This window comes from Epinephelus fuscoguttatus, linkage group LG18, assembly GCF_011397635.1.
Source record: "Epinephelus fuscoguttatus linkage group LG18, E.fuscoguttatus.final_Chr_v1".
In the NCBI taxonomy this organism is placed as follows: Eukaryota; Metazoa; Chordata; class Actinopteri; order Perciformes; family Serranidae; genus Epinephelus; species Epinephelus fuscoguttatus.
The window spans coordinates 12,075,889-12,097,026 of NC_064769.1; the positions used below are offsets into that span (position 1 = coordinate 12,075,889).

Below are 21,138 nucleotides of genomic sequence, written 5' to 3' on the forward strand. Positions count from 1 at the left end.
CATGTTACATCTCATTTGTTTACTGCACCCAGCCAAGAAATAGTATTTGGTTTTGTCATGTGGATGTTATTGCTTTGCAACAGAACAATGCTGGCTGTTTTCCCTGTTTCCAGTTGTGTTAAGCTAAGCTAAGTGGCTGCTTTACATCTGACTACAAAGCCGAATGGTCATCTAACTCAGGGGAAGAAAGCAAATTCAATGTCGAACTATGCCTGTGTCAAAACAGCAGCAAGAGAAGCCGTCTGCTTAGTCAAAAGTTCTGTGTTTGTTTCAGAGACGGGGAGTGAGAGCTTTGATAAGTTTCTCACTCTGCTGGGGGATTCCATTACGCTGCAGGGATGGGCAGGTTACCGTGGAGGGCTAGACACCAAGAGTAAGACATCTGTTTAAATGACATCATATTAACATGATTTTGAAGCAAAAGGCTGTTGAATAAGTCAGTTATCTTTGTCTCTTTTCACCTGCAGATGACACTACAGGAATTAAGTCCATCTACACAGTGTATCAGGGCCATGAGCTCATGTTCCATGTGTCTACCATGTTACCCTACTCGAAAGAGAACAAACAGCAGGTATGTGTCTGCGTGTGTAGCTGTGCAATTTTGTCCTGTTATATGTCAGCCCACCTCTGTGGCCCATAATGGAATATCTAAACTACTGGATGGACTGACACTGGCATTGACTCCACTGGCACTGACAATTCCTGTAGCACCACCATGAGGTTGACATTTGTGGTTTGAGTGAAATGTCTTACCAACTATCATATATATTACCATAAAGTTTAGTTCAGACATTCATGATCCCCTGAGGATGAACTGTTTTAACTTTGTCCAAATTTAATTTGTCTAATTCTTTGGTTTATGACTAAATATGTGCAACACTAATGACATTTCCATCAGCATTAGCTTTGCTTTGCGTTTAGTGCTAATTAGCAAATGCTAGCTTGTTTACACCCTGAACGGAGATGGTGAACATGATGAACATATTCACAAAACATTTACGTGTTAGCACAGACATTGTAAGCATGTTAACAGGCTGACTTTTGCATTCTATTCAAAGCATCGTTGTGCTCCAGTACAGCCTTGAAGAGCCACTAGCGCGGCTGTAGACTGTTGTCTTGTTTATTGTTGGCTCATCCAAAAGAGAGAGAGAAAACAACTAAGAGGAGAAACAGCTGAGATGAACACTTGCAGACTTGCAGTACTCGAGATAAATATTTCTCTCTCTCTCTCTACTCTTTTTTTTTGTCATGATATTTTTGTATCCTACTCTTTGCATATGTTCCTCCTCTTTCATCTTCATGTCTTACCACTAACTCCCCCAAAGATTGAGCCCTTCTGTTTATGCTATACACTGGTATTAGAGAAATTGCAGAAACTTTAATTGCACATCAGTCACAGGTCTTCATCTCTAAGTCATTCAGCCGAGAATATATCCCACCAATAGGAAGCCAGGACAATAGCAGCCAACTTGGCAGAATATGCTCACTGTGGAAAGAATGGAGAAAAAAGGATGTTGTTGCTTTACTGTAGAGCTCCATTCTGTAATGCCAATATTAGTGAGGATGATTTAAAAGGGCAGCTGCTCAGCAAATCTGACACAGAATTGGATTTCTTCTTAAGATAGAGAAAAGGCTTTCTGGCGGTCAATAATAAGGAACAGTCTGTGCTTGTGTTGCATGTGAGTGTGGCTGCTGGTCTGTCGCTTGTCTCACATCCACCTGAGAGACAAAAACTGTCATCGAATGAAATAACGTGATTTTATTTCACACCAGAGTAACTCAAGTTCAGCTTAATTGGCGAAGTTGTGGTGTTAATGTCACCTCAAAGTTGTTGGATATAAGGAAAAGCATTCTGACAGTTTAGCTACACTATGTATAGCCTTCCAGGTAATAAGGCTAAACCCTACGGGTGGACAATATGGTCCTTACATAATATCATAATATTGCAAGGTATTTTTGCGTTAATGATTTTCTTGGCTTTATGACAAATTAGTGGGAAAAAAAAATAAGAAAATGAAATTGCAACAAAATAAGTGATATAGTTTTACTTGTCAACCTAACAGTTTGCCTTTGAATATTCAGTAAAAATTAAACAAAATGATCTCTCCTTTTTTAGTTTGTAAACAACAATAATAACTCAGCGTGACATTCAGATTGTGTATACAATATCAATAGTACAGTAGTAAATCTAGCACAAAGTTACAAATTTAAACAGCTCCCAAATATAAAAAATGTACCCTGGGATCTCTATATATAAATCAACAGGCGATTTCGTTCTTGTTTAGCAAACTCTTTCTACCTAGACCTTTATGCTCTGCCATTTCTCCTCTAAGCATCACTGTTGTGCTGTAATGCTACTACAACTATTGCACATTCATATGTATGCAGTTTTTTGTTGAACCTCAAGCGTCATGTAGGTTTACATTACCAAAGGTTCATGGCAAAATGACTTGATGACAGGGAGGGTAACTCGTGGTAACTCGCTGAAAGAGTCTGAGAAGTCCAGGGATGTTCATAACACATTCATGACGCCATGGTTTAGTTCACACTACTGAAGCTGCTCCTCTTTTTGAAACCACAGCAGATTCTGTAATAATTTCGCTTCCAGCCATGCTGTTTGTTGCTGTGGGTAACAGTATTATATATAAACAATTTGAAACATTGCGGGTATCACAATATGAATTTTTCATATGATGTTAAAACTTATAAAGGTATTGTCGTGAATGAGATGATATGGCAAACCCCTACTTAACACAAAGCTAAAAAAGTTCTTAGGGTAATGCTAGAAGAAAAGCTGTGTTAAGATCAAGAGGATTTGTCCTCCTTGGAGCATGACTGTGCAGAGGTAATCACATAGCAGTCTGTCTTTTTGATAATAAAAAAGCTAGTGTGCAAAGCTGAAATTTTAGCCCTACTGTAGCCCTCAAGGAAGGCTCACAGTGTGCAAAATAGAAATGGTTCATCCTCTGAGGAGCATACGTGTGGTCAGTACCTGTACACATTTTCTGGATGTACATGTGTGTTTTTGCTGATAGCTTCATCCTCTGAGGACCATGATTGTCCTCAGCAAGCAGGTTTTATTAGATATGTCGACACGAACCAAAGAGTTGAACGAGGATAGATTTTAACTTGGTTGGGATTCAAGTCAAGTCAAGAAGTTGTAGCTGTTATGATGGCTTTCTTTGAAACAAAGTGTTGGATGGACATGTCAGCCATCACACAGACAAAAATATTTTACATTTTCATTGATGAGGAGAGGATGGGTGGCAAAGAAAATATAATAAAAGTGCAGCAAACTAGAAATGGCGAAACCAGCAGGTGAGACTGCAGTAGATTTGCTCGATGTTACTGCCTCTGAAGTTTTAGGATCAAAGAGTTGAAATTATCTCCACTTCTTAAGGTGTTTATGGTGTTGAGAGCTTGGAAAATGTTTTGCTGTTAAAATCATAACCTATTCTGCACTCACACTCAAATGTCCCATTACTCAGTACCTCATCAACAGGATGATGCAAACTCATTAACTTTAAAGCTGCTATAATTAATATTTTTACGTTTACAGCCGATGAAATGACTTCTAATGTGAAAGGTGTTGCTCATAATGATGAACCCACAGAGAATTACCACCCAGCTCTATAGTCCCCCCTTAGCTCTACAGAGTCTATTAGCATCTTTCAGCTGATTGTTTTAATTTTGATTGGGTTGATTTAGTCTTACTGCTCTTATCAGCGTCATTTCTAAATGCTACAGGAAGCTGCTTTAGCGAAAAAGTTCAGATAAACCCACTTAAAGCTACCTTTCCTGTACCAAATAAAGTTGATATGAAAAGGATAGGTGCATGCTGGTGTTCTAAAAGTAACATGAATTCAGTTATTGTAGATTGGCTCCCTGATTTGGCTCACGTAACAGTCAACAGCAGCAGCAGCAGCTGACGGTGACAAACAGCTCGTAGAGGTAATTCACGGTACTTCAAAACACTTAGAGCCTGATTGCCGCAATTTGCGTCAAACTACACACTCCTTTTTTGAAGTCATGACTCAGTCGAATCGGAACACAAAGACTTCACAGAGTTTTTTTTTTTTTTTATTCAGTGTGACTTACACTTTCTGAGGACATGATTCCAGTGTCCACTGTGAATATACGTCCAATAAATTTGCTAAGAAATCACTAAAAAGACGCTAATTTTGCCTGATTGCCAGAACTTACCCAAGAATCTTACCCAGTTTCTCACCCAGTTTTCTTCAGTATCAAAGTAATTCAGTGATATTTGTCTGAACATAATTGGGTACATTGCAAACAGGAGCTGCTAATAGGTGATTCAGCATACTTTTAATGTTGCCAATTTACTAAAATTAAAACAAATAGGCTGAAAAAACAGAGATCAAATTATAGCCCACTGCATAACTCAGCTATTGTACCTACATTCATCATGTGCACAGAGGCACAACTCCACTTGAATGCTAATTTTAATGTGTGTCTGCTAGATGTGTAAACAGGCAACTGTGTGCTAAGTTTGTTGCTCTGCTCCAAAGTGACCATAAAATCAATGAATCCAGGTTAGAAGACAGTTCCTGTCACACATGACTCACAGAGGTTAAGTTGCCTTTTTTTTTTCCTCATCTTGTGTCTCTTCGGTCTGTCCTGTCTGGCAGGTGGAGAGAAAGAGACACATTGGAAATGACATTGTTACCATAGTATTCCAGGAAGGGGATGACGCATCGTCGTCCTTCAAACCGTCCATGATCCGATCGCACTTCACCCGTATCCTTCACACAGACAGTGACTGTCAGAGAAACGAAGTGCTAATCAGCGACGTGTGTGGAGGAGCTTCTGCTAATGCCACATCGGCCCTGTAACACTGAAGATACACGGATTGCTTTTGTGTCTCCTATATAACCAGCGTTTCCTTTACTTCACTTCCAGATATTTTTGCATTAGTTAGGTATAATTGCCAGAATGACAGTTACAGGTGAGTGCTTGGATTGATGCTGTGGTTTATAATGTTATAATCCAGGCGTTGTAGCAACTGCTTTTCAGTATCTCTACCTAAAAAACTTAAATTCTTGCTACTAGTTCCTGTTGATTGTTTCTGTGATTAAAAAGAATAGTTTACTTTGCCATAATGTTTGAAGTGCTTTCATCCATTAAAAGTGTAATACAGATTTTATATGTCTGCTCTTTTTCACAGGTTGAAGATATTCTCAGAGGAGAGTGTTCCACTGTTTGGACCCCCTCTTCCATCTCCGCCTGTATTTACTGATCACCAAGAATTCAGGGACTTTTTATTAGTCAAATGTAAGAAAATAAAACTAATAAAATCAGAATATGACTACTAAATGTACCATCATTATTTCCTGTTTTATAATCTGATCCTGTTTCATCTCCTGCAGTAATCAATGGAGAGAAAGCCACACTGGAGACGCCAACGTTTGCCCAGAAGCGTCAGCGGACCCTTGACATGTTGATCCGCTCGCTCTACCAAGACCTCATGCCTGACCTGCACAAGGTACAGCTGCACTGCTGACCACCAGTGTCTTATTCATTCTTGGATGTGCGTACCTTTTTTGTCCACCAAAGTTGTCTCCTCCTTGTCACTTGAGTCACTGGCAGTGACTGTAGCCACTGCTGAGTTGTGTTCTGCTGTATTCCACTGCAGCCCTCAGCCTGCCTCTGCATACTGCACCACACCGACTGGATACTACTGCAATGCTGACTTTCTCAGCAGGGCTCTCTCTCCTCACATCACTTTTGTTCTTATTTCTCGTTTTTTTTCTCTCCCCTCCTTTCACTGTTGCTCCTAACACAACTTAGTTCTCACTGTGTTTCACTGCTGCTGTTCTCACCCCCTGCTAGGGTCACTCTCTAAGACCCCTTTCTGCTTTCTTTTTCCCCTCTCTGTGTGTGTGTGTTTGGTGTTCCATGTTTAGGTTCCTTTTTCTCCCCAGAACATGTTAAACCGGCGGTCCTTCAGCGACGTGCTGCCTGAGTCTCCAAAGTCAGCACGCAAGAAGGAGGAGGCACGGCAGGCCGAGTTTGTCAGAATAGGGCAGGTAAGAAAGTGATAAACATGCCAAGGTACACACAAACACAGTTTTACTAACAAACCAGAGCTCTGCAGTAAGCAGGCAGAAACACCCACTCGTACACACACACATGGGAACCAGGATACACACCCAGACGAAGGTAGGCACAAACAAACACACCTAAGAAACCTAAACACACATGCACATGTAAACACAGGTGTTGATGATAATGATGTCATGGAGCATGACATCAGCACATAACAGGTATTTAAATGATCAGGAATGTAACTTTATGAATATTAGGGGTAGGAATCGCCAGAGGACTCATGATACAATGTTATCACAATACTTACGTCACGATACAATATTATTGCAATATTGTGATATACTGAATATTGTGATAAAATATATTGCGATATTCTGCGATTTACTACCTTTTTTCCCAAGTGCAAATTATTTGCCTAAAGGCAAACTTAGTCAACATGAGTTTTACTTCATAATATCAAGTTTTCAGTCTGTTCATCTGATTTTAATCATTTTTATTGCAGCAAAATGTGATGCAAAGCAGACAGACTGACCAACACCATCATTAAACCTGTCAGAAATGCTGCATGCACCTGACAAACTGAGCTGTTGGCAGATTTAATACCCTCTGCAAGGCCAGATTAAGTGCATGAGTCAAACTATTCACATGCAGGTATCCCACCATTTGAACAGCAACAGCCATGTTAGAAGCATTGTCTGTTACAACCACAATCCCCCATTCTTGCGCTGCTTTTTGCAGGAGGTCTGCCATGTTTGCTCCGGTGTGAGATAATGTGCCATTATAGTCACAGATGAATCCACTGCCCTTGAAGTGCAGGTGTCACAAGTTAATGTCACCCTTCTTGTGGTTCTGATTTACCGACCTGTTCAGAGAGATGAGAAACAAGTTGGTGACTGTGACTAGCTACCTCTGAGGGAGTCATGAAGTCGGAATATGTGTCCATTCGTATTTATATTCCTTAAATCTGTCAGGGTCCACTGATCAAAAAATTCAAAGGGGTTATCATAAAAAAATTAGCCACGTTGTAAATATTGTTTTAGCAAGATAAATAGGTGTCAGTATATTAGTATATATTAGTGTCAGTAAAACGGCCGTCGTAAATGGTTGTAAGTCTCTCTCTGTGATGCACTCTGTCTGAGCTAGATCAAATGAATGATGAGTAATTGTTATGTTATTCATAATCATAGCCCAATTTATACACAAGTAATATTCGTACTGACTTAAAAATAATTTGAAAGTATTTCCCAAGAGCTTGTGTGAAAGGAATTAAAGGCCCCTCCCATATAGACGCCTGTCCCAAATATACGCTAGTTGAGTTCAGTGACTGAGGCAAATAATAGCCTGGGCTATTACTTGAAGTTTTACAGTAAATATGAATCAAAAGTCTGTTACTGCATTGCCTTTTTTCTTGCCTCAAATGTTTTCAGAAAAATATTTTAGTGTACTGTTTAGCTGTAAAATGAGAGGTTGGTCTGGCTGGTGTGCAGTACGTGGTTTTCACTCAGCCGTTTGGTTGTCGGGTCACAAACTTTCTCATTTCACAGCTAAACAGTGCACTAAAATATGTTTCTGAAAACATTACAGGTGAGAAATAGGCAATGCAGTGACAAAATCAGATTCATATGTGATCAGCGCTGCGTAGTTTGACAGTTTGACTGCTCGGGAGCAGTGATTGACAGCTGCTGTGAGGCTCCTGGGCTCTGATAGATTGGTTTTGTTCACATGTAATCAGACCATGAGAAGCGCTACGAGGAGGCAGAGGAGCATGATTTTTATTTCACAGATTATCTGTCTCACCTACGGCTGTGTGGATGTGCTGACAGTTTCAGAAAATATGACAAAAAGGTGTTTTTGTAAAATTCAACAACTACAACAGAAGAAATCATGTCCTTTTTATGTGCCATGTGTTTCATTTTGTCACCATCAAATTTAGGATAGTTCAGTGTAGGGGGACAAAACCTTCAGTCCTTGTCTTGGATGAAAAATGTTGGAAAGTTCATGCAAGGCTTCATCAGTCTGAGATAGTCAAATCAAGCGTGTATCTTCTAAACTTACTTAATTACTTTTTAATGCCTTTTGTAGACACTCATCTACCAGCACCAGAAAAAGTGCGTTTTTCAAAAAATTAGCCTCTCTCTACGTGAGGAAGATCTGTGTCTCTAAATGATGAAGTCATTCAAGAGCTGTAATTCCTGACAGATGGCTATGTGAACGGGACACCTGCTTTCAGGAGGGTCAGGGTGGAATAATATATGGAACAAGTCTCTGAGCCACAGTTCTGCAGTCATTACCAGGCTGATGTAATCATCATTACACCTCTGTTCCGGCTGCTGATGTAACTGTAATTATACAGGAACAAAGTCTGAAAACACAAAGGGAAAAAAAGAAAATGCGTAAAGAACTGTCTGTGGTGCTGAGCCTACATGACCCCTGGCTTTATGGAGATGATTTGTTTCAGGCTGTTTGTGAGATAATAGATATTATTTGGACAAATGTGTGTTCTGTTGTGCATAAACTCAAGAAGGTCTGGTTTTTAGGTTTCTTTAAAAAACAAACAGCAAGTGTTTTCCATCACAGCCGCACACTGTGAAACAAACTGCTAGAAGGAATTAAGTCAGCATAGTCGGTACCTGTTTTTAAATTGTTCATTAAGATACCTGTTTATGCTGCTAAAGTAATTCTGTCTCTTGTTTCCTTTGCTTGTTGTCTTCATTTGCTAACCCTTATTCTTCTCAGCATTACTGTTTGTGTTTTCTGCCTTGTTTCTCTTGCTCCCGTCACTCTCTGCTCATAAACACAAAGCCGAGGCGTTGACACATTGTGCTGCAAAGCATGAAAGCAAAGGAAGGTAGACGTGTCGAGTCATCGATTATTCAGTTTTGTCAAGACAAGGCGTCTGTCCTCAAGTAAACCGACTCTCTATGTGGTCGTTCATTGTGTGACGCACGTTACACACAATGATTTAATTTTGTCATGGATTCCTGATAGGCTGGAATATGTATTTCTTTTATGGATATTTTCTCATGGATTTCATCATCTCCAGATTGCCTGTTTATGCAGATATGTAAATACAAATGCCTGACTGTGCATCTTGGATTGGAAATTGTCAATCTGATCAGACAGGTGCTGCTTTAGCGTTTGTGCAACCTGTGTTCTTCTTTGAATTTGGAGAAATTACACCTTTTATTTAATGTATTATGACACTTTTTTACCGTCGCCAGTCTGCTTGTCCAGATACTCTTCATCTCTGTGAGCTGTCACATTGCTCAGCGCCTAAATACGCATGAAAGCAAGGAAACAACAACAGCAGGCTAGTTAAAAATTAGTGATGGAAGACAAGGTGCATAATTCAGCAAGCCCAGACCACTGCTCTCCTTCTGGTGATGCATTTACCTGCACAATTTACATGCACGCACTCTCACTTTATCCAAGGCAGGGTTCGTGATTTGAATGTCTTGTCCAGCAGTGTTGGGCCGGCTACTTAGATAATGTAGCGAGCTAAGCAACTAGCTACTACACATCAAAATTCTGTTTCACTGCACGAAGCTTTCTCCAGAGAAATGTAGCAAGCTAAGCTACGAGAAAAGCTAGCAAAAGTTACATTTATTTTTTTTGCTTTATGTCTAATCAGTGTTTTCTTAGTGATAAGAAAAAATAGGCAGGCAAAAAAGTGTTCAGTTGAACTGTTTATTATAAAATAGTGGACTTAAATTAACTTTCCTCTTTTCTTTTCTTATTTTTTTTTTTGAAGACTGTGACATTTGAACATGTCCTCCAACAACATGACATCATCAGTCGTCCTGTTGCTCTCTGTCTTTCTCTCTCCTCGTCCTACTTAATGCATTTCTCTGTCTTGGCTTCTTTCAGTAGGCTATCTGGCTATGTCAGAAATTAAAAAACAGAATTTCAAAATAAATTTTTCAGTCAGTAAAGTCATTATAAATAAAAGGCAGCAATATAAACTAGGGATGTCCCATATCAGCCGCCGATATTAGCAAAAAACGTGCATCGACATCGGATCGGACTGCATGGAAAAATGCCAATCCAAGAACTCTGATCCAGTTTTTCATATAGTCCGATTGAGGTTTTCCAGCCAGCCCAGTGCTCCGTGATTCAAGCAGTCCATTCCAGTGATCCGCTCCAGCACTTACTATCAATCCACCAGGCCAGCATGCAGACACACAGGAAACAGCAGCACCAGGCTGGCACTGACACTACAAAAAGCACAAGTGTGTGGAGTTTTGCTGCTATTTTAATTTCAATGTTAGACATTTTGATTTATTTTCTATTTATTAAGGGGCCAAAGCAGCCAAAACAAACCATCTATATGTTTTATTTAATGTTAATGTTCAAGTTTAAAGTTTGTTTATTTAACCCTGTTAACAATAAACAGGTCAGTTTCTCATACCAACTGTTGTGGATCATTCTAACTAACCCGATTAAGTAGTTCTTCTTGTTAGAGTAATATTGCTTGATCAAACCTTTTCTAACATGACTGACAACAAAATAAGTGAATATGTATAATACGCGCTTGGATTGGATCGGTATTGGCCAAAACTCAAGGCTGTAATATCGGTATCAGATCAGAAGTGAAAAAGCTGAATCGGGACATCCCTAATATAAACAATAAAAATAAGAGACCTAAATTAAAACTTTTCTCTTTTGGGGGACATTAGAACATGAACAAGTCCTGCAAACGTGACATCAGTATCTCACTCCCTCTCCTCTCTTCTCTCTTAATACTGTTCTCTGTCTCTCAGCTCTTTTCTTGGCCCTTGTTGTGTTTATCTCTCTTGTGTCCTCTGCAAATCCACTAAATGTATACAGTCTATGGGAAAGACACATAAGAGACATGTCCAGAAATGCAATGTAGCCAATGAGAGGCAGGGCATTGCGGGTCTTGCCAAGAAAAGCCAATAGCAAAGCAGCAAGCAGAATAAACTGGAGGATTAGCGTGTGGCGTCACTCGTCTACATGCCTCGGTGTGGTGCTGGCGTCAGTCACAGTCCTTATCCTCAGTTTTATTATCCTTACTTTTAGGCAGACCTCTGCACTAAGGAGCTTTTGCTGAGAAAAAATATCTTAACTTTTGGGGATGCTACCATGCTACTTGCTCAATTAATTAACTTTGCTACTGAAAAGCTATTTGACTCAGAAAGTAGTGACGTTACCTCCACGGTGCTGAGAGATGTAGTTAAATTAGTAACTTTGCTAATTGTAGTGACACTACTGCCTAACACTGTTGTCCAGACACTGTACAAATATAAAGCTTCTAATTTATTTTAGAGACAGCCCAAGATCAAAAATCCATATTTTCTTCTCACCCGTAGTGCTGTTTATCATTCCAGATTATGATGGAGATATCGACCATAGAGATGTCTGCCTTCTCTCCAATATAATAGAACTAGATGGCACTCAGCTTGTGGTGCTCAAAGCGTCAAAAACAAATTCAACAGTAAAGTCTCTTTCCAGAAATCATGACCTGGTTACTCAAGATAATCCACAGCTGTGAGCAGTTTCATGTAGGAACTGTTTTCTTTCTACTGAACCACACCTGCCAACCACATAAACACACAGATGGGGTGAACTGTCCCTTTAAAAAGCAGTCACTCACTTTAAGTGTAGGTTAAAAATGCGTGCAACCTTAACTTGCACATGGCACAGTTTTATTTTATGAGGTTCTTGTAAATTATTTGAATGTTTTTATTTAATGCATCTTTATGCTTTTAATCCACGACATTTCAGAGGGAAATATACTTTTTACAAAGTACTTGACACAGGTAGAGCTGTCTCCAGTTGAGGTTCGTCGTTACATTTTAGATGCCCGTCAGTTTCACCTCTCTGAACTCTAGAAACAGATGGCTTCATTTAAATAGTTTAAGACCCAAAGTAGTAAAATTAATGCTTTTCATTAATGTATTTAATATGTCATCAGCAAAATCACTAGACTAGAGAAAAGTCCAAAAAATAAATACAAATGTGTGTAGCAGAATTTATTTTGCTCTTCTTTCCAGCCTTATTAAATCCAAAAGATCATCTCATGACCTCTCAGATTTACCTTGTGCGACTGGAGGGAGACCGCACCCTAAGTTGGGAATAACTGGATTAATGCAACTGTTTAAGTAGTTACAGATAGCTCCACCTTGACCAGCTAAAACTCTAATCATGCCATATGTAATGACGTCTGAATCACAGGGGCCGTAGCACTTTTTGCTGGTAAGATTTCTGTACTTTAACTTTAACTTTACTTTAACTTTTACATGTTACTGGGATATTTTTACATTGTTGTTTTGCTGCCTTTACTTAAATAAAGGCGTTCTTCCAGCACCACAGGCCAAAGTATCAGGAACTGAGAGCACTGATGTCTCTGTCATTGTGTCATATCTGATGCCATTTTATTTTCTCTAGGCACTGAAGCTGAAGACCATCGTGAGAGGAGATGCCCCAACCAGCCTTGTTACCACCGGCCTGTGCAGAAAAGAGGTGAGAGCACTTCATCTTAAGTCATTTACTCTCTTATTGAATCCAAAAAAATGCTTTATACATTTGAAAAGAATCAGTTTCCTTACTTAAAATATTTCCAAAGCAATTCACTTTTTTTCCCCAAACCAATTCGTACTTAAGATCCCTTATCAAAGAGATTATCACAATTGTGATCAACAAATGAACTGTACAGGCTTGATAGTTGTCTTTGGTGTACAAACTATTTAATAGAGACACTGTTTCTAAGTTACCTTTAACATATCTTGGGTATTTCTGCTGAATTTCTGTAATAAGCTCAATTTGGCTGATAAATAGGCTCTAGAATCAAGTGTTATTATTCTCTTTTGGATTATTTTCTTGATATGAGAGCAGAAATATGCCTCGCCCTGTTTGTTTTAACATACTTTAAATTCCAGAAATAAGGGAAAATGTACAGGAAACATGGATTTTACTCACTTGCAGAACTTGATTTGTTTTATAAAAACATATCTTCAAATCTAAATATGTGCTTAAAGGTGTTTTTCAGTGTGTGTTCAGATGTTTTTTTTAATATCCTGCCAAAGCAAGTGGCTGTTATATGAATGTATCTGCATATATCTTCATATGTCTGCATGTTTGTATGTGCATATATGCTGCAGCCATGGGAATCTCAGCTGTTCTGCAGCACATTCCCCTATGAGATCGTGTGTTCTGACTCCTGGGGTCAGTCTCTGCTGGCTGCCACCGACGCTGCAGGGGTCATGCTGCTGGATGGTGAGGTCATCCCTAATCAATATCTCCCCATGTCCTCTAAAATAAAGCCACCCATCCATATCCATTCAATACTGCGCTCAGCTGAATGCCAAGGCCAACAGCTAACATGGTGCTGATAATGATGTTGTCCATGTTTCAGGCCCTGATCCAGCTTTGCCCAACGCCGGTGAGTGCCACACAACCAATCCATCTCTTTATTGCTCGGGGGATTTTTTTGTTACAAGCATGTCAGCTTCAGTTATGACATGTTTATATGGTTTTGCCTGTCTTTTTATTGTGACCTTTGCATCATGTTTCAGAGCCACAGACTGTGCCCCCAGTGCAGGTGTTTGACAAAACCATGGTGGTGAAGCAGGTGCACGTTCTCGAGCCTCAGGACCTGCTTATCACCAGGGCGGACAAAGGTACGCTTAGACCACATCACCTGTTCCGTGCAGCACATCAGAGACTGCCTCCCCGTGGAGCCGTCTTTTGTCATCTCCCTCATTCATTCTTCATTTCAACAGTATTTATCTTCTTTCTTATTATTCCTATTCCTCTCTCTTCTTTCATCTCTGTCATCTCTCCCTGTGTTGTCGAGTACATACTTACCCTTTCCACCTTCGTTGCCCCACCGAACACATTGATCTCTGGCTGTGATCTAAGGAAGCTGACCTATAGAGAACCGATCCCTGTCGAGGTTGTGTATGTGTGCATATGGGAGAGTGTGTGTGTTTATTCTGCATGACTGGATTGACTGTGAGAGTGCAGTGGGCTATAAAGGACCGACAGACATGCAGACAGGCACAGATAAAATGAAACATACATGCATAAAACAGCACAAATAGCACAAATAAGAAGTCGCCGTGTGCTTACAAACAGCTGTAGGATTCGTCTCATGTTTGCCTCGACCAGAGGAGCATGCAATTAATTACCCTGCAGATGATTAGCTAACTCTAATATTGACAAACAGGGTTGACTCGGGTTTGATAGTGATTATGTGATGGCAGCGCAAACATTTGTCACGACTGTGTGCGGGCTTTGATTAAGCTTCTGAGAGAGCGCGAGCCTTAAGAAGCCTTCTAGTAATCCTCCTGCAGCACAGCACCATTGTCTGGCCGTGGGAGGATGCTAAAAAAGAGACGGCAAATTAAGAGTAACCTTCATGGAAAACAGAAGTGGCTTTTGTTTTGTTTCCAGGGAAGGACGCTCGGCTCTATGTGTACAGACTCAGCGCGCTCAGGAGAGGCCTGGAGGAGAAACTCATCAGAAGCAAGTGTGACAGCCGGGAGAATAAACTGGAGAAAACTAAAGGTACGACGCGAGGCATGCAAGAATATACACAGTGTAGCACCCACTGCAAATTAATCCCCACAACAAACAGGAAAAAATATACTGTCTCAGCTGTCAGGTGCCCATTATACAGGTTCTGCTGGCTGTAAATTCACCCCTGTTCATACTAGCTATTAAGAGATCTCCTCCTAATGCACTTAGACATGTCAGCCTAAAGCAGGAAGTTGTGACCTTTATGAACATCCTTTTTTGCAACACAAACACGTAACCTTTAACCTGCTGCTGGTGTCATGCCAGTGTCTGTGGTGGATTCATTGATCTGTGGGATGATGCCAGGGAACAACCACCTACAGCACAGCACATGTCCAATGTACTGTCTGTCTCTCTATCTCCTCCCCCCCACTACCCTCCTCCTCTTTGTCCCAGGCTGTCATTTGTACTCAATCAACACCCACCACGGCTCTGAGCTGAGGATAGTAGCAGCCATCAGGAACAAACTCCTCCTCATCACCAGGAAGCATCCACGTTTCGAAGGCTTCAGCGCCATCGCATCGGGAGCAGACTCACCGGTGGAGGAGTTTCAGTACATACGGGTACAACAAACTCTATATGAGTGATTAACATAATAGCTAAATGGACAGAAAAATGAATTCATTCGTGAATGAATGAGTAGGTATATAATGTTAATTCCCTTTTAAAGGAGTCAGGAGAATTTTTAAGTGTCTTAGCTGTCCCAGTTTGCGTCGAAAAATGTACCCATGTACAACTCCTCCGACTCATGATAGATATATTTTTAGATTCAGTGTGACATGCACTTTCCAGGGATAACATAATCTCCAGTGTACATAGCAAATAAAGTCCAATAAATCCATTTAGAAGTCACAGAAAAGAGGCACTCATAACTCCAGAACTTGCCCAAAAATCTCAGTATTTTTAGGTTTTCTTCAATATCAGAGTGATCCAATGTGAGTTGTCTTTACATTCATGGGTACATTGCAAACAGGAACTGCAAACAGTTAATTCGCCGTACTTTTAAGAGTGCCAATGTGCCAAAATGTCAACAAATACAGGCTAAAAACAATGTAACTGTATATACAGTCTGTATTCCATAGCAGTATCCCCCAAATCATTATGGGAACGGCAGTTTCAAAACCTGAAGCATGGGTATTTACCAAACAGAAGTAAGACAACCTTAATAGTCCGCTGAAGTAATTAAACCAGTCCGTGTGTGTGTGAGCACTGAGGTATCTATCATGTATCATCCGCCCTTTAGGAGATCTGTCTGTGTGACCCGCCGGTGGTGATGGCACTTGTGGACGGGCCGACGGGGGAAAATGACAATATGATCTGCGTGGCCTATAAACATCAGTTTGACTTGATCAATGAGAGCACTGGAGATGCCTACCGGCTACATCATGTGGACGCCAACAGGGTGAGGCACATGCACACACACATGCGAAACCCTGGTGGTTTTCTGAAGTGAGACCTTGAGTCGGCCCAGTTAGTCGCTTTATTTACCTGCTGATTACCAGACTGCTTGGGTGAATCAACACATTGTCATTCACAGCAGCAGCTGGGGGAAGAGGCATGAATGAGTAGGCTGGAGGATGAACAGCTGTTCTAATAAACCATCTTACTCTGCTTTAATCATTTCTCCTTTGAAAGAGTAACTAAATACACAAACTGCAGTAGACATCTATCTTTTATTCTGCCTGGATTGTTACCCTGTACCTTGCGGGTATGTGACCTGGTATTATCTGTCATACCTGACCTTTGAATCTTGTTGAAATGATTCTCCTAAACCGACTTGTCTCTGCCTGCAGGTAAATTTTGTAGCAGCCATTGATGTGTATGAAGACGGGGAGGCAGGTCTGCTGCTGTGTTACAACTGTGAGTCTTCCTTTAACTCTGAATATTTTAGATGGTTTTTTTTGGTTCAGGTCTCTGTCTCTGCTGTCAAAGCTGAGCCTTAAGGTTTTTTTCTCTGCGTTTCTGGAGTAAAAGTGATAACACAGCTCCAGAATATTAAGAGTCAGATATGGATTTTGAAAATGCAGCCACCCACTTCAGCTTTTGTTTGCTTTTTTTATGTCTCAATAATAGGACAAATAGATATCAAATTTCTATAAAACAACAGTAAACACATAGTATTTTAAAAAGTTCAACTTGTTTTGTCTGTCTTGAACAGATATTTGCTACTATAAGAAAGTTTGTCCGTTCAACGGCTCCACACCGATGATCCAGTCCAACACCTCCGACTTCCACTTCAGCTGGAACCAGATGCCCAATGCTATTGGTAGGTTACCATGGCAACAATGCTTGGGCCCCACCCAGTCGATGCTGCTGGCCTGGCCGGAGCTTGCTGTCGCCATGGAAACACCATGTGTAGCCACAAGCATCCAATTGGCCGATGTGATTATTTGTGTGCGTGCACGTGTATACGTGTCTGTGTCTGTGCGTGTTCTTATTAATGGAGAAAGTGATGAAAAGCAAATACAAATGGTACTGAACCTGTGACCCAGACTCAGCTGATAACAAAATGCGCACACAGGCACTCACACACACTGAAATAAGCAATAACAGAGTGTGCTGAGTAATAAAACAAATGTACCAATACATATTGGAGTGCCTCATTTTGAAAACAGCAGTTAAAGGCACAGATCACCCCAAATCAGAAATACATATTTTTCCTCTTACCTGTAGTGTTATTTATCAGTCTAGATTGTTTTGGTGTGAGTTTCTGAGTGCTAGAGATATTGGCCATTGGCCATTGCCTTCCCTCCAGTATAATTAAACTAGATGGCACTCACCTTGGGGTGCTCAAAGCAGCAAAAAAAATAAAATAGAATTTGAAATACTTAACAGCCATGTCTCTTTCCAGACATCATGACCCGTTTACTCAAGATAATCCAGAGACCTTGTTGTGAGCAGTTTCATGTAGGACCTATTTTCTTTCTACGGAACTACACCCATACCTGTATCACTGCGCAGAGGGAACTGTGCAGTAGAGCTCTGATTCTCTGCCCAGGCCCAGTTGGCCCCGACCTGACCTGCCAGATTCGGGCCGGGCTGTCTTCTAATTTTCCCCCGGGCTTGAATTGAGTCAGGTTGTCACCAGTTGTTGGTGGTTATTTTTTGTTTTGTTATTGTTTTTTTAATGAAGCTACAGTTCTCATGTGTAAATGGCAGGAGTTTTTAATGGACTAAATCAAGAGGGAACAAGAGTGACGCAGCAATATAGCAGAAAACCTGGGGTGAGAGAGAGAGTGCACGTGAGAGAAGGATGGGCAATGAGAGAAAGAGAGATAGAGGGGGCTGCAAGGCATCTTGGTTGGTGGTGTTTGCTTCTACCTCCCAAGCAGTGAGACGAAATATGCATAACATGCAGTGATGAGCAATGATCATCATCATGCGCACTAGATGCACTCTACCGGACCTGTCCTTCACAAGATGACAGACCACTGAATTAAGGAAGAGAAGAAGAAGTAGTGGTGCAAGGAAACACACCAGCCCATAGTCTTCAATATATGAAAATAAATATAATCTATAAAATAGAATATATTTATTACAGTAGAAATTCAGGTTTTTAATCAGACTCAGGCTCAAAACTGCTGCCATGGTTTGGGTCAAGCTTGGACATAAACTGTGTGGGTTCATGTATGGTTGGGCCTAAATTTTCTGGGCCCAATCAGAGCACTAGTGTGCAGCAATCTACTCATGGACAAGACATTTGTGCTTATGACGTAAGAATTAATTTATACATTTTACAGTGTAATTGCTGAGCTGTAACATTAGATAGCTTAGTGGTGTTAGGTGAGCTAGCAGTGGATGAAGACTTCCTTCTGTGCAGTGATACAGTTGGTGGTTGTAGTTCAATAAAAAGAAAATAGTTCCTACATTAAACTGCTGACAACAAGGTCTGTGGATTATCTTGAGTAACCAGGTCATGATTTTCATCATTGAGTTTTTCAAATGTATGTTTCTGGCGCTTTGAGCACCACAAGCCGAGTGCCATCTACGTAATTTAATTGTAGTGGAGATAAGGTAGATGTCTCGACGGCTGATATCTCCAACACTCTGCAACTCACACCAAAACAATCTGGACTGATAAAAAGCGCTACAGGCGAGAGAAATATGTGTTTTTGATTTGGGGGTGAACTGTTCCTTTAAGCTACTCTAATCAATGTTTTTATTAAAAATGAACTTGTAGAAATATGTGAAAAGTTGTCACTATAAGTGACAATCCCACCATATTTCAAGCTGTTTTCTGCAGATAAGAAGCTGATTAAGCCACCATACACCAGCTGCTCAGCACCAAACTACAGACAGACAAAGTTAGCAACTAGCTGGTGAGCATAGTGGAGCACTGAGCAGCTAAAGAGTCAGATATTGTCCTCAGGAGTTAGTGGAGACCAAGCAGAGCTCATAACAAAATGAATATGGGATTTACACTCATCACAACTCTAAATGAATGCTAATGTTGCTCTGTGTCTGCTGATTGTTCGAGGGCTTCACAGAATTTTATTTTACTTATCAACACTGGTGCCACCGCTGTGCCGCAGTTCACTTTCACCTTGTTCTACATTTATACAGAGGAGAGGGAAAGCGACCGGAGCCCCTAAGAGAGATGCTCGGCTCGATTGTTGTGTCTCTCATTTTTCTGCATATATCATCAGCTAATGATGGCATTTCAAAATGCCATTCTGGGTGAAAGTATTAAATGTCTCGTATTGCGGGAGTTGGGCAGTTGAGCCAATTAAAAAATAATAATAATTTCTTGTTTTTCCGGTGAAACTTTGTGAAGTAATGGAGGGGGGGGAGGGTCTCTCACCCCCTGTTGATCATTTGAAGCTGGTTTGATCAATGCTCATGTTGTCTTTGCAGTTTGTGCATTCCCTTACATCCTGGCATTCACAACGGACTCCATTGAGATCCGACTGGTGGTCAATGGCAACCTTGTGTACACAGCAGTGGTCCCAGAGCTACAGTTGGCTGCTTCACGGGTCAGTATAATTGAAAGTGAACACAGTGTCCATGCCCTGCTTTAATCAGCAATGTGCACTGCAGCTTTGTAGATGTATTTTTTTTATTTATATTTCAAATATATGTAAGTAAGGTGATTAGGTAATAGAAATGCATTATGGGTGTACCTGCAACAAACTTTTTTTTTCACTAAAGCAAGAGGCCTTTTAGCTTGTGAGGGTCGGTGTTAGACGGCCTCGCTCTGCTCTGCGTTATAGAAGTAGCTGTCTCAGCTTTCTCATTTCAATCAATCGTTATTACCCTGGTGGGAAATATGGCTGGCATCCTGCATGGTTAGAAATCAATAATACACTCATAATTCATACACAAAGATAAGTTTTAAAAGACCACATTGCACCTGTCATATAACAACACTTCTCCCTCCTCTATCCTCATTAGATCTCTGTTTTTTCTTTGTTTCTTTCCATGATTCACCTTCTGCCTCTGTCCTTCTTGTCTTCTTAATACTTCTCGGCATCCTCATATGTTCGCCACGTCTCTTTACTGACCTCATTCGTTTTCTGTGTCCTCCCGTTTTTCCACCCACAGTCAGACATCTATTTTGTTTCGTCGGCTCCGGTGAGCTCAGCCTCCAACTGCAGTTCAAGAGACACCAGCTCCCAGAGTTCCCCGCAGACGCCCACCGGCTACGAGATGCCCGTGTTCCCTTCGCCACTTGGTGACGGTAAGCCCCGCATAGCAAAATAACCAGAGGATGTTGATAGTAGTGCTTCGGTATTAAAAGGTTTTCAAATGTCAACTTTGCCTGCAGACCTGTTTGAGTCTGGATGCTGCCGTGAGCAGATCCATTTCCATAAACTTGTCTCAGCAGAATGGTTCATTGCAGCCGCAACCTTTCTCTTCTGAGTTCTTACTTTCTCACGGTCAAATCATGTGTCATTTTCTGGGGCAACATGTTTAATTGCATCATTATTACCTCATATTTTCTCACTGTACATTCTGACATAATTTAGTTTTATGACAAAATGTCCTCATTGTTGGCACTAATCAGTGTGACGCTGGGAAAGATCCAGATCTTCACAAAGTTTTCTTTGTGTAGCTTCCTTTTTTTACGATAACTTATATAACCCTACTGATAATTTGAAATATTTTGGCCCATTAACTACAAATCTTGTTAACTTAACATTATATAATAGCTGACCATTTTCCATTTGCTTCAGTTTATTTCAGTACAATATGAGAATCAACTTGTGGCAATTTTAAAGCCCCAAACAACCTGGTTTAAAATCCCTCCTGTTTAAAAGTATAAGTTTTTCTCTATGACATTAAATGTTCATAAAAAATAAGCAACAATTATCAGATTTATCTGAAGAAAAAACAAATAGTAATGCAAATAATTATACCAGAATGCACACTACCCGTATAAACATCTGTAAATGATACCAATATTTACAGTATCAGTACAAACAAAAGTAGACACAGTGGAATTATACCAATATGCACATGTAAACAGTCCCGATTCTAGAATAAACGGTACCGTATGGAAACGATGCGGCCTGTTGGAGCTCAAATGTCAGCCGA

At 40.5% G+C, this 21,138-nt stretch overlaps 1 protein-coding gene across 5 annotated transcripts in view; it reads left to right on the plus strand.

The window, feature by feature from the left end:
- The window catches only part of garnl3 (GTPase activating Rap/RanGAP domain like 3), a 96,771-nt gene that overhangs the window by 64,917 nt on the left and 10,716 nt on the right, over positions 1-21,138 (plus strand). For 3 of the 5 annotated variants that reach the window (XM_049604281.1, XM_049604285.1, XM_049604283.1), the window contains exons 10-27: positions 275-373; positions 468-571; positions 4,650-4,758; positions 4,921-4,966; positions 5,186-5,292; positions 5,388-5,503; positions 5,925-6,047; positions 12,475-12,549; positions 13,188-13,302; positions 13,442-13,468; positions 13,602-13,706; positions 14,482-14,595; positions 15,001-15,167; positions 15,848-16,006; positions 16,398-16,464; positions 16,763-16,870; positions 19,459-19,577; positions 20,146-20,281. In XM_049604281.1, coding sequence (XP_049460238.1) covers positions 275-373; positions 468-571; positions 4,650-4,758; positions 4,921-4,966; positions 5,186-5,292; positions 5,388-5,503; positions 5,925-6,047; positions 12,475-12,549; positions 13,188-13,302; positions 13,442-13,468; positions 13,602-13,706; positions 14,482-14,595; positions 15,001-15,167; positions 15,848-16,006; positions 16,398-16,464; positions 16,763-16,870; positions 19,459-19,577; positions 20,146-20,281 — 1,896 coding nt within the window. The remainder of the gene's footprint in view (positions 1-274; positions 374-467; positions 572-4,649; positions 4,759-4,920; positions 4,967-5,185; positions 5,293-5,387; positions 5,504-5,924; positions 6,048-12,474; positions 12,550-13,187; positions 13,303-13,441; positions 13,469-13,601; positions 13,707-14,481; positions 14,596-15,000; positions 15,168-15,847; positions 16,007-16,397; positions 16,465-16,762; positions 16,871-19,458; positions 19,578-20,145; positions 20,282-21,138) is intronic. The other 2 variants (XM_049604282.1, XM_049604286.1) reach the window with 1 other exon arrangement.